The 17,336-nt window shown below is 34.0% G+C and overlaps 2 protein-coding genes and 1 long non-coding RNA gene across 3 annotated transcripts; 2 read left to right on the top strand and 1 right to left on the bottom strand.

Annotated features, from left to right (window-relative positions):
* Window positions 1–6,566: 6,566 nt before the first annotated feature.
* LOC145559392 (uncharacterized) lies at window positions 6,567–9,131 on the top strand. The gene is made up of 3 exons (XR_014092707.1): window positions 6,567–6,975; window positions 8,584–8,655; window positions 8,759–9,131. It is a non-coding gene; the product is annotated as an uncharacterized LOC145559392 (long non-coding RNA).
* A 221-nt stretch (window positions 9,132–9,352) lies between these two features.
* On the bottom strand, window positions 9,353–10,567 carry LOC145559393 (uncharacterized). Its single transcript, XM_081620812.1, has 2 exons — window positions 9,972–10,567; window positions 9,353–9,640 (listed from the first exon to the last, which is right to left on the bottom strand). Exons 1-2 carry the CDS (start codon window positions 10,356–10,358, stop codon window positions 9,467–9,469), a joined length of 561 nt encoding a protein of 186 aa, XP_081476938.1. The 5' UTR covers window positions 10,359–10,567; the 3' UTR covers window positions 9,353–9,466.
* Window positions 10,568–12,082: 1,515 nt separating this feature from the next.
* LOC145558252 (uncharacterized) lies at window positions 12,083–17,331 on the top strand. Its single transcript, XM_081619427.1, has 4 exons — window positions 12,083–12,222; window positions 13,558–15,673; window positions 16,742–16,807; window positions 16,917–17,331. Exon 2 carries the CDS (start codon window positions 13,558–13,560, stop codon window positions 14,317–14,319), a length of 762 nt encoding a protein of 253 aa, XP_081475553.1. The 5' UTR covers window positions 12,083–12,222; the 3' UTR covers window positions 14,320–15,673; window positions 16,742–16,807; window positions 16,917–17,331.
* Window positions 17,332–17,336: the final 5 nt, after the last annotated feature.

The raw sequence follows: 17,336 nt of genomic DNA on the forward strand, positions 1-17,336 counted from the left end.
ATTACTTGTTCATCTTCATATTGAACTATGTTCATTATTTTCAGGCAATATGTTAAAATTTTGTATTTTAAAATGTTTATGCCTTTTTTTTTTTTTTTTGAAGGGATTTCTGCCTTGTTTATAGTAGGTGTGTTTTGATTGTTACTAACATTTTACTTTATAAAATTTTGAACTCTTATCACACAGGACAATCAATGAAATAAAAAAGTTGAAGACGATAATGTATGTATTGATGAAAAGATATGTACCAAGGAAAACACACAAATTAAACATCATAAGAGTACGTAAAAGGGTATCTATTACAAGGACGATGATTCTACAAACAATTTATGTGTACCAAATGTATTAAATTAGAGGCGATGTTCAATTCATTTTGTAAGACACATATATACTAAGTACATAATATGTACATTTTTGAAGTTTAAGATTTTCGCTTTTGATTTTATAAAAGTTTCTACTTTTAATTAATAAATTGAGCTTGTGTACATCTATACATTTGAAAATATAAAAAAGCAAGAAACAATAAGTATATAGTATCGCCGTATTAACAATATTGAACATGTAATGATACAAAACTGAATATACCAAAATGAACATTTTATATATGATTCGAAATCCAAAAATTATAAGATGACATCATTATTATAAAGAGGGGTGCAGGTAGTGCTACCTACATAGGGGTGTAGGCAAAAATTTATATGTTAGCCTAATATTAAGAATTATCTATTGACTATGGGTCTTATCTTATAAAACTTTTTCTATGATTATGGGCCTTACTTTACAACTGGGCCGAAATAGTTTAGGGTCAATGTTCAATGTTGTTTTTTTTTTTTTTTTTTTTTTTTTTTTTTTTTTGACATGGTCAATGTTCAATGTTAGAACGTTAATCGAAGTTCATCAAATTATTTTAAGCCAAAAGAATTACCTTTGTTAGTTGTGGATGTAATTTTTAATTCATGTTGTATTTCTCATGGCTGTAGACCTATTTGGGCAACATCGTTGTATTACTCGAGTTCAATCAAGCCCAATTAAGTTCTTTGTGCCCAACAGTTAACCTATTTAACTGGGCTTTGAATGTAAATGATATAGTAATCTAGGTCATACAGGCCCAAATAAATATGTACCCATCAACACCCAACATACAATAGTTAATGATCCTAATAAGACAGTCCACTGCTACACAAATAAGAAAGTCCTCTTCACTCTAAGCAGTGATTACCATTATAGCATAATCATACATTCACTATAACGAACAACAAATATCTATGACAACGTATCCATATGAAATTGAATTTAAATTACAACTTTAACATTTGCCTAATCTTAAGCCTTTCAACTCATCTGAGCCATCTTTTTGACGCAATGCTACTTATGTTTGCCTATGACCTTGTGCGTACGAGTCGGAGCCTTCCTGCTGTAACACCCCAATAATTCTCTCTTAAAAACTGTGAGAAACCTGTATATAACTTGAACAATTTCAAGAGAATTACTGGCGTGCTACCGCCACGTGTTCAAACGTTAAGGCTCTATCAGAAAATAGCAGCGGAAAAACTAAATCAGTTATAAATAAGTTTCAAAACCAACGAATGAAACCAAATTAAGTCATACAACTTGGAACCACTAAGGCCCTTATTCAAAACCCAACTTAGAAATCCATAACATGCTACTAATAATCAATCATCATGCATCATTAAATTATAGACTCAACACACGACTCAACTATTTATATTACTAAGACTCCATTAATTAATAATGGGTAAATCATTATTTTTATTCATTGGATTACGCAATAGACAAGGTTGTCCAACCCATGCTCCATTTGGAACATCAATAAAAGAAAAACCCCATGCCTCCTTTCGGAAACATCAGATCAATAAACATCCAACGACCACGAGCGCGACTCCGTGACTGTAGTTAGTATGAGATCTCACCTAACTCCTAGTTTTGAAAAATATTTGAAATAAGAGACTCGTAGATCAGACGGCCTCAAGAAAAGTACACGGCTAATACCCCATGTACCCCAACCCCTGATTGTCATTACTCCAGAAGTGCACCAATCCAGAGTTTTATTGCTCATCCATCTTGCACTTTACGTGATTTACAGGTTTAGACTTGGTGATGACTCATATGCATAACAATACAATCAATCCAATATCAATTCAATCAAGTAAAACAACTTTTCAATTTCAATTCTTGATTTATTAGTGGCAAGCAACATTTATTATTTATTCCTTTACTACCTCGGTGTATAAACACCTTGAGTGCATAAGGCACCCCAAAACCTTAACCTCGTCTTAGAAGACTTAAATTCTTCCTTTACTCAACCTGCTTGCATAATCATGAATGAGTAATAAATTAATCATTACACCAATCATATACCTTTACCTCTAAGCGCACCTTGCATAATTAGAGCACAAATAATACTTGCAATATAAAATAGTGCACGTCATACGAAATTCACAATGTATAACCAAACAATTTAACTCAGTCATCCCTATACATGATACTAAGTTCTCGATCCGTCGTCCTTAAACATGCACCTAAAGGTTTCGTAACTTGTACGTACCTTGAGCAAACGAATTGGTATGCCACTTTACTAACTAGATTTCACCTTCAATAAACTCCTCTCCTAAGCCAAATAATAACATCTCAATCAATACCCAATCAATCAAATTTACAGCAATACTAACTTACTTTAAAACCTTCAAAATCCAAATCAAACAACACTTTAAAACCTTCCCTTTAGTTAAAATTAAAGGCTTATATATAGTTCTTAAAATTTTCTTCATAAAAACCTTAAAATACACTCTTATACATGAAATTACAGCAAGTTCAAAGTCTAATAAAAATCTGAAAATTATATAAAAACCCCTAAAAATCTCCCTTTTTAATGGGTGATTAAACCCTCTTTATAAAACATCAAAAGTAGTACTTAGAAACTATTTCCAACACTTAAAACTTCAATAAAAACATATATTTATGCTTAATTAACTTTAAACATAATTAATTTTATTAATCAAACTCAAGGATAACATTTTAAGTATAAAAAAACTTCGTTAAAATCAAAAACTGCCCGAAAATCATATTTAGAGGCTGAATTTGGCCACGAGAGGGTGGTTCTCACTACTAAAGATAGTGAGTCTTTCTTAAAACGTTGTTTCCACATGGAAAACACTACTTTTTCATCAAAATCGGATGAGTTCAGAATCTGATCGGGATTAAAACGGGATTAATATTAACGAACGAAAATCTAAAAATTAAAACACGAATCTATGTGTTCAAAATAATCTGGAATTAAGTTAAACTAATCAGTAGTTATAATCACCAAAATTTCAAAACATCATTACTATAAAAGCCCTAAATCAATTGTTCATAAAACCCTAAAATCATGATTTTCAATAAATTGAAACCCTAGGTTTATAATTCATAAAATATGAAATTTATAACATAAATATAATCTGAAATTTATAATCTTTATACCATTAAAATATAATTTGATACTAAAAATATAATCTTTATACTAAAATCAAAACCCAAAACAATTAAATTAACATTAAGCAAAATAATGAAACAAAGGAGGATGAAAATAAGACTAACCTTTTTGTGTGGGAAATTTTTTTGGAGATTCATGGGGTATTTATAGGAGAGAATTATTGTAGGGTAAAAAGAAAGATTGGGCCTCATAAAAATAATGGGTCGATTAAGTAAACAAATGGGTTAGGCTTGTGTGATTGGACATAATAAAGGTGCATAAAATAATTTGTTCAAATAATTTTCGACCCAGATTAATAATTTGAAACTTTTGAAATTAAATTATGAAAAATAACAAATAAATATTATAAATAAAATAAATTTTCATTTATAAAATATTTAAAAATACGGGGGATTACACCTGCGCCTTTTCTTACACCCCCACCGTAGTCGACACTTCCTACACATAAAAACAAATTCAGTCCAATTCGAGTATGATTTCATTATTTGGGCATGTTCTCATTGACTGAACTCAGCTGAATTGAACTGAATATTTTATAAGAGACGGAAATTAGGAGTTGAACTGAACTGAAAATAATCGTATGAGAACAGAGTCTAACCCAAGTACAACTTATCATGAACTCACAGGGTATTGTGTAATTATAGTAGGGCCTTTTGTGTCCCTAGCCTCCTAAGATGAGATTCTCCATACGTAACATCTAACAACTACAAGACTGCTATGTATCATATAACACTTTTGATGTCAATGTAGCAAAACAGACACATGCTGAATCACTGGCTACTTACCCCTAAAAAACCATAGTCTCCCATTCCAAGCCTATCACACTTCCCAGGCTTACGAATTTGCTTCATATTCCACACTTTGATACAAGGAAATACCCCCCATTCAATGGGATCCCTGTCCAACCTGTCTAAGTAATATATCTGCACAAAATTGAAACTGTTAATATGAAGCTTAACTTTGTCATCATCTCACAATATAGACATACATTAGTAGTCGCCATAGTTGTACACTTACCACTACAAACATGGCACACCCCCCGCAGCCACCGGCATATCCATTCGCATAAAATCGTCGCGCAAAGCTACATACACTGTTCATCAACTTAGACAATACCAATTCACGCCAATCATAATCACTTCCATTACCCAACCAAGTGCAGGTAGTAAGTCTGAAGCTAATCTTGGTGACTGGGTGGGGAACAACACCATTTGTAATGCAATGATGAGGAATAAAGTTTTGAATTCTTCCTCCTAATTTACCTAAAAGTGTCCTTCAAGCCTGTCTTTCATCCCAGAAGTCACAGGAATAATGCCTATGGACGTGTAGACCATGCTACACTCATTCTTTGATTTAGTCTCCCAAGATTTACCATATTTCAAGAATATGTTCAACACCTTCTTACGAACTTCATCTTTCATCATATTCATATTAGGGACTGCTTTTGGACCATTCGGAATACCTAGAACCCATCTAACCTAATTCTTTGAAAATCGGAACTCCCGACCACCCGGAACAATAAACATTTTGTTTATAGGGTCAACCCTAGTCATTAAGTGGAGGGCCTGGAGCGGCCCTCCAAAACCCATCTCGTTAACCCACCTTCTCCTCACTCGCCGGATTTTTTGTTGTCGGAAAACCAAAATGGGTAGTGCTAGTCAAACTTTAAAATTGAGTGGGTAGTTTTTTTGATAAAAAAAATTAAGCAAGTAGTCGTTGACAAAATGACCTATTAAGCAGGTAATTCTTGACAATTTTTCCTAAAAGAAATTTGAATCCAGATTTTAGAAAATTCAAACTCGCTTTTGATTCTAAGGCAAATCATGTTTTCGTACTAACATAATGATATGTGACTATAAACCCTAACTCCCACCTGTAATGGCCGTCTATGTAACACCGTCTATCCAGTCAGTAATTAAAATTCCAGCTCATTTATCAAAAACATCACAAAACCCACATCGGTACCTACAAACTTCCAACTTTACCTTTTTTATTTTTCTGTTATGTAAATCAAAGAGAGCTTTTCCATGAATAATGCTCCTAAGTATTGCAATTCCATAAATACAGTCATTCTTTTATTAATTCCAAGATTACTACCAACGTCAACGGTTTAAATGAATAAATTTTTTTCCCGGATTTTTTATAAAACCGCTACTTGAAGCAACATTTTATGTAGGAAAACCGCTACTTTAAGTAGCAGTTTCCACTAATAACGAAACCAGTCCACTAAATAAAAATATCCTCATCTCTCTCTCTCTCACTATCATTGAAACCAAAGTCCTTCATTACCAATCCTTGTTCAAATTTTATATCTCACTCAAACTTCTCTTACCTAATAGTCCAATTTCATTATTAATTGCTTATCATCCTCAAAGGTTTTGGTTCCATTATGTGAATTTGTCCTTAATTACAGGAGATTTGATAACTCATTTTTTTTTTTTTTAAAAAAAAAAAAAAAACTATAATGAACACCGCTACCTCAATTAGCGGTTTTCCCCAAAATGAAAACCGCTCAAATGGCGGTTTATTGCTGGACCAGAAGAATAAAAAAGGTTTAATACCTAGATGATAACGTGGAAAGGACTGTATTAATGGAATTGCAATTCTTGGGAACATCTATACTATAACGTGGCACTCTTCAATGTATACAACATCATGTCACAATGCCATGTCACTACTCCAACAAATAAAGGTTATGCACTTACCATCTCAACCACTATTATTAGTGTTTTAAATTTCACATAATTAATATTATATATTCCTTTCTAATTAGAGGTTATTCAATTTATTTATTCTAGGCAATAACGCCTAGGTCAAACACTAGCTGTACAATCAATTGAACATAATAAAAATAAAGTAAAAATTAGCAATCTGGAGCATTGTTTGGGACACACACTAGTTATTTATGAAAAGCACACTAAATCAAATTGAATAACTTTTTTTTTTCATTTTTTTTTGGGAATCAAATTGATTATGTAGTAGTTTGAATTTTCCGATTTGTGTACCAAACAAACAATAAAAAATAAATAAAAAAAAAAAAAAAAAAACAAAGATAACCGGACAAAGGAAATAAAAAAGTAAACCGAACCGATCAAAAAAGAAAACCGAAAGAAGAATACAAAAACACAAAACCCTTAGAACCCTAAATTGCGAAATCGAACAATTCAATCACCAATCATGAATTTTGAAAGATTTGAACGCGAATTGCAAGACGTGTGGGCTGAAATTGGAATCCTAAGAGCAGCGATTAACTGGGGCTTCCTCAGCTTTTGAGGTCAGAGACGGTGGATTTATTTGGATTGTCGGACAAAGTAGATCAAAGAATTCAGGGGATTGAAGAGAATTTCTTGAAGCTGAAGCAGGAATTTGAGCAGTTCAGGAAAATTATGGTCTTGAGGTTGAATGCTATGGCGGTCGATGCTATAAACAATGAAGATCTTCTGAATTTCTACATCAACAACTTCAATCAATCGGTTCCTACTGTAAGATCAATTGTCTTTCACCTTCAATTATTTTGTTTTCATAGAAAATATTGAGATGGCAGTACTAAATGCAGAATACATTTTCCCTAAATGCTAAACTAATTAATTATAATTAAATTGTATGCTTTCATTTTACAAATCTTTGATTACTTTTTTTCAATTTATGAAAAATCTTTAACTAATTTACTAGTAATGTTCAATTACTTGTTAATTTTCGTCCTGGTTAATATTCTTTTTTGCGTGGATTGATAAATATGAATTACAGAGTGCAAATTTTCATTAGATAATATTATGGTACTCCGTAAACATTTGTTGTGTGGATTAAACTCAGGTTTTGTAGGAAATGTATAATTGAAATAAATAATTTCAATACTCAATAAAAATTACTTACAAGTGCTTCATATCAAAATAAATTTTTGATCCTCTTAGGTTCAATGGCAATCCCTTTCATGTAGTTTTATCAAGTTATTAGCTCTTAGGTATCTTGAATCCATATTCTATGATGTAGTGATTAAATAATATCAAGTATTTGGATTATTAAAAATCATGGGCTGTTGGTTGTTGGCATCGACTACCGGTACTCAACTCCGGTAGGCGACAGTGAGTACCAATTGGAGGAGCCAGTACATGGCTAAAGCTACCGGCTCCTTTGTTCAATAGTTGCCTTGTGTTGCGGGATCTGTGTACCACTAGTCGTTGCTAAGGTCTTGTTAATGAGTGCCACTCTTGTTAAGGTCTTCCAAACTACCTTTTAGAGACAAAGCATTAGTTTAAACCATAACTTTCTTGTATCTAGCATTGATTGCAACGATCATGCCACCTTTGATTGCCAACAATTCAGCCTAAGACGAACTTCTAGCAGTAATCTTCCATGAGCAACCACCAAGTCAACCTCCATCACTAGCTCTGATTGCAGCCCCAGCCCCTGCCTTTTCTTTGCTTTGCCACGCTCCATCAACATTAACTTTGACAGAAGTCTAGATAGCCTCCTCCCTACTCATCTTCGTTTCCCTTCATTTCCCTGAAACACATTAATAGTAGCCACCAAATCGACCATGTATCTGTTAAACAAGGTGACAGGATGAACCATAGCAAGCCTAAAAACAGCTTGATTTCTAATCTTCCAGATGTGCCACAAAGCAACTGTAAAAATGGTTTTCCAGTTCATACTAAGGCTGAGGTTATGTCGAACCCAATCAATCCAATTGGTGTTGTAAAAAGTGTGTTAATTGAAGTCCTTATCCAACCTGTTCCCCGTCAAGATTCTTGACCAAAGAACCTTAGAATTAATACAATCACGAAATAGATGGATATGGGACTCACTGTCAAGCTCACAACGAGTGCAAATGGAATTAAAATTGTGAATAGTTCTTTGAAGAATAGTGGCAGTGGGAGAATTTGGTGGCAAGCATTCCAAAGCAATATTTTGTACTTATAAGGGGCTCGTACGTGCCATAGCTTGTTCCATTTTGAAAGGGAAAAGAAGGGTGAGGAGTGAACTTAGAGCTTAATTAATTTGCAAATATGGCTAGGGATGATGTGTTAAAAATATAATTTGATTAATGTACTAGATTTAAATTTTGTTTACTAATTATTATATTGTTTCAGGCTTTTCAGTGGATCTATTGGCTGCAACGTGATGCGGCTAATCTCAGACGCAGAATCAATAATTTAGCCGTGGTATTTTTTATTTATTTATTTATTTATTATTATTTTTTTAAATAGAAATAGTTGCAACACTTACATATTTTTGTTTGACGGTTTGTTTGTTTTTTTTTAACAGATCGAAGCTGATCAGATTCTGAATGTTGCTGCTGAGCAGACACTGATAATTGAATCAGTGAATCAGTGATCCCATATTACACTGCTGCTTAGACGAAGGTGAATTAGTGACTGACAATTGTAGCTACTGTTTACATTTAGACACTGGATTTTTGTATAGACACTGAGCTGAGCTATTTGATACTTATGCTCATGAAATTCCGGATTACATGGATGCTGCTTGAAGCTGATGATGATACTATGTCCTGCTGTTCTCAACTCTAAAAGTAGCTACTTTTGTGAAGCATCTGCTTTCTACTAGTTCCTATTTTGCAAACTCTATTAGCTATGTTACTAGGCTTTTGAACTTGTGGTTTAATGCCTCTATAATGTAATACTTGTATATATTTCCCCTTTGCGTTAAAAAAGATGTGGACTCATATGTTGGTCGGGCGTAGATGAATTTCGAACAACTTTCTCTCTCCTATTTCCCTTTAGGTGAGTGTGTATACACGAGTACACGACTTTAACTTTGCCGTGAAATGGAGAAAGAAAACGGAATGGGAAAATAAAGAACAAATACGGAGTCCAAGTCAGCATTGCCATATTAAATGAATACAGTTCGAAAATCTAGGCCATTTAGCAACAATAATATTGTGGTTTAATTAGCGACAATTTCATAATATTGCCCTTCAGACACACTAGTACTGTAGTTGTTAAAAACTTAAAATTATGAACTAGGGCATAACAAATAGCAAACCACAAAGAGCACAAATCCCAAAACAAAAACTCCAAGTTTAATTTGTAGCTTGCGAAACCCTGCAGCCTCTGCCTCCGCTACCTCTTCCCTTTTCTTACGTAAGCCGGCAATATAGCGTTTTTTTGCCGAACTCAGTGTCTTACACTACAAGAGATAGGTAGATATGGCTTATTAAACAACATTAATAATACAGTAATAAAAAAATATAAACAAGAAAGGTAATTAGAAATACTATATCATTTGTGTAAAAAAAAAAAAAAAATACTATTAAAAAAGTAATTACTATATCATAATTATCATTATAATTATATTCTATTGATTATATATATATATATATACTCCGTTACATATTATTTGCAACGATTAGACATTTTTCCTCTCTACTTTATGTCAAATCGTTGCAAATAATATGTAACGGAGGTAGTATATAAGTCGAGGTTTTGAACATTCTAAATCTTATAGCCCTATGACATACCAGATCAAGGATGCCGCGCTCGACTACATCGTTGGTGCGGAGACTGAACTGCTTCATGCTGGAGAGGGACAAATTGGGGTGATACAAATAGGGCTGATACAAGTCGTAGGGGTAGCGGTCATGGTGCGCCAACATGATTTCCCTGAGACAGTTATTTACTTCAATGTTAGAGTCCTTGTAAACTTGAATATACAAGTCCAAAAACTTGTCCTCAAATTCGATGTCGTCCCCACCAAATATTGTTTTAAGCTCTAAAAAATCTGACAATTTCTTTAGATATTGTTCTTGCCTTTCGGGAGTAAGATCACATAATGCGCCTAGCGTTCGTATCCTCCCTGCATTGTCCTTCTTCCTCCACAATTCTGTTGATAACAATCTCGCCGCCATCTACTCTTATTTAATAATATTCTAACTAATCTCTTCTCTAACCTTTTTTTTTTTTTTTTTTTTTTTGGTGGAGGCTTTTTCATATATTGATATATATTAGGCACGGTAAAACCTAATTATGAGAACACAATATTTACTAATTATACTCAAAGTATAATTAACAAAATATATACAAGATTATTATTTTAGCATAATCTCTATCATATATATCTTTTAGCAGTTTTTTAACAATTATATATTGTTAGTATCAATCACCAAATATTTATTTTTTCAAAAAAATAAAAAATAAAAAAATAAAAAAATTACCAAAAACTACATAATTCTACGGGGTAGTATTTGGTTAAGAAAAATACCAATTTTAACTCCTACCCTTGTATAATATGGGCAGGTATCACCGTATCACCCATATATATGAACAATAATAATGTTGTAACCTTTTTTTCTTAAAATGTTGAACCGATTTTAGTTGATATGCAATCTATACTAGTTAATTTTTGCTCTCTACTCAATCGTAATTATATACTACGTATATTAATGTATGTGTTTATGTTTGGGTTGTAGAGCATTTAATTATTTTTTTTTTGCGTTTGAAAGCCACAAGGGCGGGGTGAGAATTGATTCCATGATCTCTTGAGATCGGGAGAGAAGCTCTAACCATTGAGCTAGCCCTCACTCTCACAACATTTAATTAATTATTACTGCTCTGTTTTTGTTTATTCTACTTGATGAAATTTGTGCCTTTTTTTAATTAATTTATTTTTTAAATCCTTGTATAATAATTTGTCCTTTGTACAACTGGTAAGTCTTGTATGTGCCTAGTCACACATTATGGTGACATTGTTTTTTTTTTTTTTTTTTTTTTTTTTTTTTTTTTTTTTTTTTTTTTTTGCATAAAAAAAAACATTGGTTTATAATAGTTTGCAGCGAAAAACCATTGGTTTATAATACCCCCTCCATCACTTAATAAAAAGTCTCTTTTGATTTTTGTGCGGGAATTAAGAAAGTTGTAAATTCCTTAAAACTAATGATTAAAAGTACATATGTGCATGTAGGGTTAGAGAGAAATAAAGAGAAATAAAACTACAAAAAAGTAAAGGGAATAATTGAAGAAACAGAGAGAGAAAGTGTTGAAAATTAATGTTAAAAGTACAAAAAAGTAAAGGGAAAAAGATGATAACTCATCAAAAGGAGGGTAATAATGTAAAAAAATACAACATTTAAATAGAAAGAGGCATTGTATTTTGGTTTACCCAAAAAGGAAATGAGACGTTGTATTAAGGGACGGAGGGAAAAGTAATTTTCATTCATATGTATGATTTAGTGAGTACGAGGGGCGGACTATTTAAAGGGCATAAAAGGGCTTGGCCCATGGTAGATTTTGGGATTTTTTTTTTATTTTTTTATTTTGGTTATTATGTAACATGTACAAAAGCCTTAAGTGTAAAGCCCAATAAAATTACAACTAGTTGTTTTTTTTACTTAACTAGGCTTCGTATGGTTTCATCAACAAGAGTTGGCTCAAGTGGTAAGCAACTTATTGTCACTTAAAGGAGATCACAAGTACGAGTCTCGCCGAATACAAAAAAACTCTTATTACAAGACTCGCCCATCATAAGTCAAGATGTGCAACCCAGATCGAATCTGAATATAGTCAAAGTTAAGCTCCGATGAATCAGGTGTGGCTAACTCTCAAGAAAAAAAAGAAGGACACCGTATGGTTTCAACTATCCCAATTCATAAAAACACTTGCAACCCAAAAGCCCATTACTAAAGAGAGTAGTTAAGATTTAAGAAATAATTAGGAAGGTCTATTCTTTGTATCGAACATTTCACCTTCCCAAAAACAACGCCCAATTTAACTACAGTAAGCTTCTTTCTCTCTCTTATTTTCGTCTCATCTCATGTAATAACCCATCCAATTTCTATCTGCGAATAATCAATTTTTGTTTGAATTAGATTGTTATTCTTAGTGTATTCGATTAATCCCTAATTAGGCCACTTGTAATTTCTGTTAGGTTGTTTGCAAAATTGGGTTTTATTCGTTTTTATCTTGAATCTTGAATTGAATTTGTTCTCTTTAATTACTAGCTCTCAATCTTTGGAACGAAAATTAGCTGCTAATATGATTTTATTGAAATTGAAATTATACTAAGAAGTTTAAAATTTACAATTGATTGATAGAGTTATGGGTTCCAAAGGTTGCTCTAATTTCCCCCAATAAAAATTTGTCATTTTTAGTTTTTAATAAAATGTATTATGAGATAAAAATTTGTGAAGGCCTTTAATGGTGGTAGTATAGGCATAAAATACTCATCAATGTTGAACTATTCTTGAATTCATTTGGGTTTTCATTAAGTATTTTCATGTGTTCCAAATGTTTCTCTAATTACCCCCAATAAAAATTTGTCAGTTTTAGGTTTTTAACAAAATGTATTATGAGATAAAAAATTGTGAAGGCCTTTAATGGTGGTAGAATAGGCATGTAATACTCATCAATGTTGAATTCTACTTGAATTCATTTGGGTTCATTAAGTATTTTTATGGAGTTGAATAAATTTCATAATTTGATGTTTGATCAAGCTGGGTGTGTGTGCATGCGTGTTCGTATGATTGTTGAAATTATCCATGTTCATTCACTTTCATGTTATTCTTTGTGTTCTTGTGAGATTTATCTTTAAATTATCTAGTCGTTTGTCGTTGTCTATCATCCTCTTGAAATTTTAGAGGACTGTAGGATTGCGAACTTATGAGTGGCAAGGTCAAAATTCTTTTTGCAAGCTTGAGCAGAAAATTGCCCTGCATGCTTGTAATATAAGGGGTGGTGGGCTGGATTGGCATGCCATAGTTATATTGGATTCAACGAGTTGTTTCAATATTCCCAAAAGAAAAAAAAATTGATATGGTGGCTTTTATCTCATGTAATCAATGGTGTTTATTAAGAGCCTAGGTAAAATTGATTTTGTTGATGCTATTTTTGTGAGGGGCTGTGACATCATGTATATAATCTTAGAACTTTTTAGTATCACCTCTGAATTCACTATGCTCCTAACTTCTTTCCGCCCACGGAAAAAAAGTATAGAGCTTTTCCATGTTTTCCCTTGTCAAGGTTGCTCTGTTCCAGTCTTTTGAGAGTTATATTGGAGCTGTCTTGAATATGATGTGTCTCATTTTTGCTTGAAACTTCAATTTGGTATGACAGATGACCAGGCTTATAACTGGCTCTCAATCTTCGTTGCTGCTGCCTCAGCTTCAGCCACATGCTACCTTACCTGGAAGCGGGCTTTTATATGTCAAGTATGGGGGAGCCTCTGTCTCTTCTTGTTATAAGCTCCATCTGTCTTCAACAGCCAAATCAAGGATCTGCCAACTTCCTTTAACATCTTCAAGTTTTTCTCAGCTTAATACCCGCCTCCAAAGGGGCATTATTGCAACAGCTGTTTCCAGCACTTCTAGTCTCGACTTTGAGTCACCAAGTGAGGTGTTTGACGTTAAGCCTGATTTCTCTAGTGGAGGTGGTGACGATGGTAGTGGTGGAGATGCAAGTGGTGGGGGTGGGGGTGGAGATGGAGGTGATGACAACAGTGAAAACAAAGGTGATGAAGGATCAGATGATGCTGATGCCAAGAAGAGTAAGGGTCTTTCGATGTCCCAGAAACTTACCCTTGCTTATGCTGCCCTAGTTGGACTTGGAGGCCTTATGGGCTACTTAAAGAGCGGCAGCCAGAAGTCACTTGCATCTGGTGGACTGTCTGCCCTGCTGTTATACTATGTCTACACTGAGCTTCCTAAACGACCTGTCTTTGCTTCTTCAGTTGGGCTCGGCCTGTCTGCTGCACTCCTTGTTGTGATGGGATCGCGATTCAAGAAGTCGGGAAAGGTATTCCCTGCAGGTGTCGTCTCACTTGTTTCTCTAATAATGACCGGTGGTTATGCTCATGGGGTTATGAGATCTTCGCACTGAAATGAACTGATGAATTGTAGTTCTCATAGCTGAAAGTGAAGGGTTTTGGTACTCCTAGTCGGAGTTTCTTTTTTGGTAATGGACTCCATCCTGTGTAATCTGTGGTAGAATTGTTTTGGCTTACTTGAGAATCTCCTAGTGTAAAACTGTGGGATTGCATTTTGGAGTTTGTATTGGCTTTTCTGTAGTAATGTAAATTTGCTCTGTTGGAATAACCTGCTACGGCTGCTAGTAAAAGGAATTTGGCCCAGCGATGGCTAATGAGTTAAATTAAATTTTAGATGTTTGGTTGGGACTTGCTGAAACATGTGGTTACTCTTACTCTAGATCTTTATGGCTGGCCTTCCTCTCATTGGATCATGTGTTATTCTAAGTTGAAATTTCTATATGCTCAGATTGTGGATCGATCATTACTGGGATAACGGTCCATAAATTCCAACATCTGAAGAAACGATCTAACCTGTATTCTTATGCACTGTGCTTGCATGAGGTGCACAGGGATGTGCAACATATGTTGATGAGTGCGATGCTGTTTACGTGCTTTTTCACACCCATTTCCCCCTTGAAATATGCCATGAAAAATAAGAAATGGCTCTATTTAGACCATAGTCCTCACATTGTGCATGGTATATCATCCCTCTACGCGTGTATATCTTTAGTACTCTGTATATTATATGCTAGAGATAGTGTAAATTTTGCACCTTGGCCCAGTTTGCTTAGCCATAGTTCATGTTTTTTCATGTGTGCACCAAAATTTTTACAAGTGGCCTAGTTCATTTAGCCATGGCTCATAGTTTTCCATTTGTGCCCCACAAGTACAAAACGAATTCATAATTTCATGCCCATAACAAAAGCAATGGCAAAAATAAAATAAAACCAATGACTTAGAAGAACCCAGAGTTGATGCTGACACTATTTGTGATGTGTGAATCAGTAGCAGCCACAGAAAATTATGTGGTAGGAATTTTTTTTCCTTATTTTTCCTCACTAAGTGACCATATATGAATCATTAATTCATGAAAAATTTGTTGATTTTATTCGAAAACTGCAGTCCAATGAATCAATAAAAACGATGGAATTGATACTTTAGATAGCTCTGCTCTAAAATATGGAAATAAGAGGACCAATTCTTGAGAAAAATCTATGGCTTTGAACTTCACAACTACCTCTGCTAATAAGGCTTTGTTTGGTTGTGTCCCTAAACCTTACTCAAACTTCCCAAAAAATAAGGATCTTTTTAAGGTCTGCCCTTTATCAGGAGTACAGTTAAGGTCTGCAGCTGCTCAGTCTGAAGGAAGTCAAGGAAGAGTTACAACAGAAGAAGAGATTGAGGATTCTGCTTCTGAGGATGCTGGTAAGTTTGCCTTTGTGAACTCATTTGATTTGATTAATTTTAAGCTTTTGGAATGTAGATATGTGCATTATAATCTACTTCGTATGTAACTCACTTTTCATTTCACCTTAAATGCCCGTGTTGGATCCTTGATACTCTAACATGGGTTCATATTGGGGAAAACTTTCACAAAAATTACCAAGTCAAACACTTGGACACGAATTCATATCCAAGTTGAGTACCAGAATCCGAGTAGCTTAGATGAAGATTACACAACCTCAGGGGTGGTGATACTTTTTGATACAGTAGACAATTTTTTATCATGTATTAGATTTTAGCTGTTATTAGATTCCTGTGCATAACTGCAGTCCTTTGAATTCCTTATGGGCTCCCATTCATGCTTTTAGTTTATGAAATTGTCGACAGCGTATTGTGTTTCACAGATTTTACCATAACCCAAGCAAGTATCCCAATAGTATTGCATAATCACAAATATTAATATGAATTTCTTGTTTAACAAACTAATTCATTCTTCGGGAAACATGTTTGGAATGATCACAAATAATCTTAGAACGGAATGATATTTTTTGTTCCCCTTTTGCATAAACAAAATTTGGTTTACAAGTTTTTTTGGGGCATTTGATCAGCAAAGATTTGAACTTGGTGTTCTATAGGACAATAAGGACATCCATCTTAGTAATACATCAAATTCAAATAGTAAATTCTCAAGGATTTTTGTAAGAATCTGAGACAGTGTAGTTCAGAAGTTCACCATCAAATTGGGTTGATCTTTATTTATTCTTCTGGTCATTCAGTTATTATAATAAAAACACCAAGAATTGTCCAAGATATCAAGGTTGCCATGCTTATAATACCGTCACAGGATGTTTTTGGGGGTATATTAAGGCGGCTTTTTTTTTTTTTTTTTGGGTACTTAGCTACTTTGTTCAATCCTATCATATTTTCACACTTTAATTCATATATTTTGACTGTTATTTGCGTATTTAATATTTGTGCCTACACCTAGTAGTTCAAGTCCCTTCTTGATGTGGTCTATCAAATTTTTATATTTTTCTCCTGATTTAAAAGGGCAATTCACTTCTGCACGGGCGCAGCTGGGTCTATTGGATCAACTAACTTCATCAGCAGCTTCTGGTATGAAATCCGTATTTCTGATCACTCATTTGAATTCAAAGAGAGCTGTTATGCTCTATACCTTAAGCAACCAGATTTTTATTTGATGCCCTGTCTTCAAATTTCTCAGGTTATGAAAGTGACCCTGATCCATCAGGAAAAGTAACCATACGAGAGCAGCTTGCGCAACTGGTGGGTGGCAGAGATGACGATTTCATCATTGCACTAGGTAAAAAGAATCTGAAGAAAGTGAGCCCCAAGTTCTTGACCATATCTCAGAAGCGCAACATCAGAAGACAAGACTACCTGAATGAAGTGTCCAAAAGGAATGATTCAGTCTTCTTTGCTAGCATTGGCGCGTTTGTGATCCTTCCCCCTGTAGTTATACTAGGTATTGCTGTTTTAACTGGCTATGTACAACTCCTTCCTTGACACTATACTGTAAAGATTCGGAAAGTACAGTACTTTAGCACATAGCTCCATTTTGCGCCGTTTTTGTACATCTATAAGATTATATCCAAGTACTTTTTGATCTTGTGGTTAGAGCTTC

This window comes from Chenopodium album, chromosome 9, assembly GCF_948465745.1.
Source record: "Chenopodium album chromosome 9, dcCheAlbu1.1, whole genome shotgun sequence".
NCBI classification, from domain to species: domain Eukaryota; kingdom Viridiplantae; phylum Streptophyta; class Magnoliopsida; order Caryophyllales; family Amaranthaceae; genus Chenopodium; species Chenopodium album.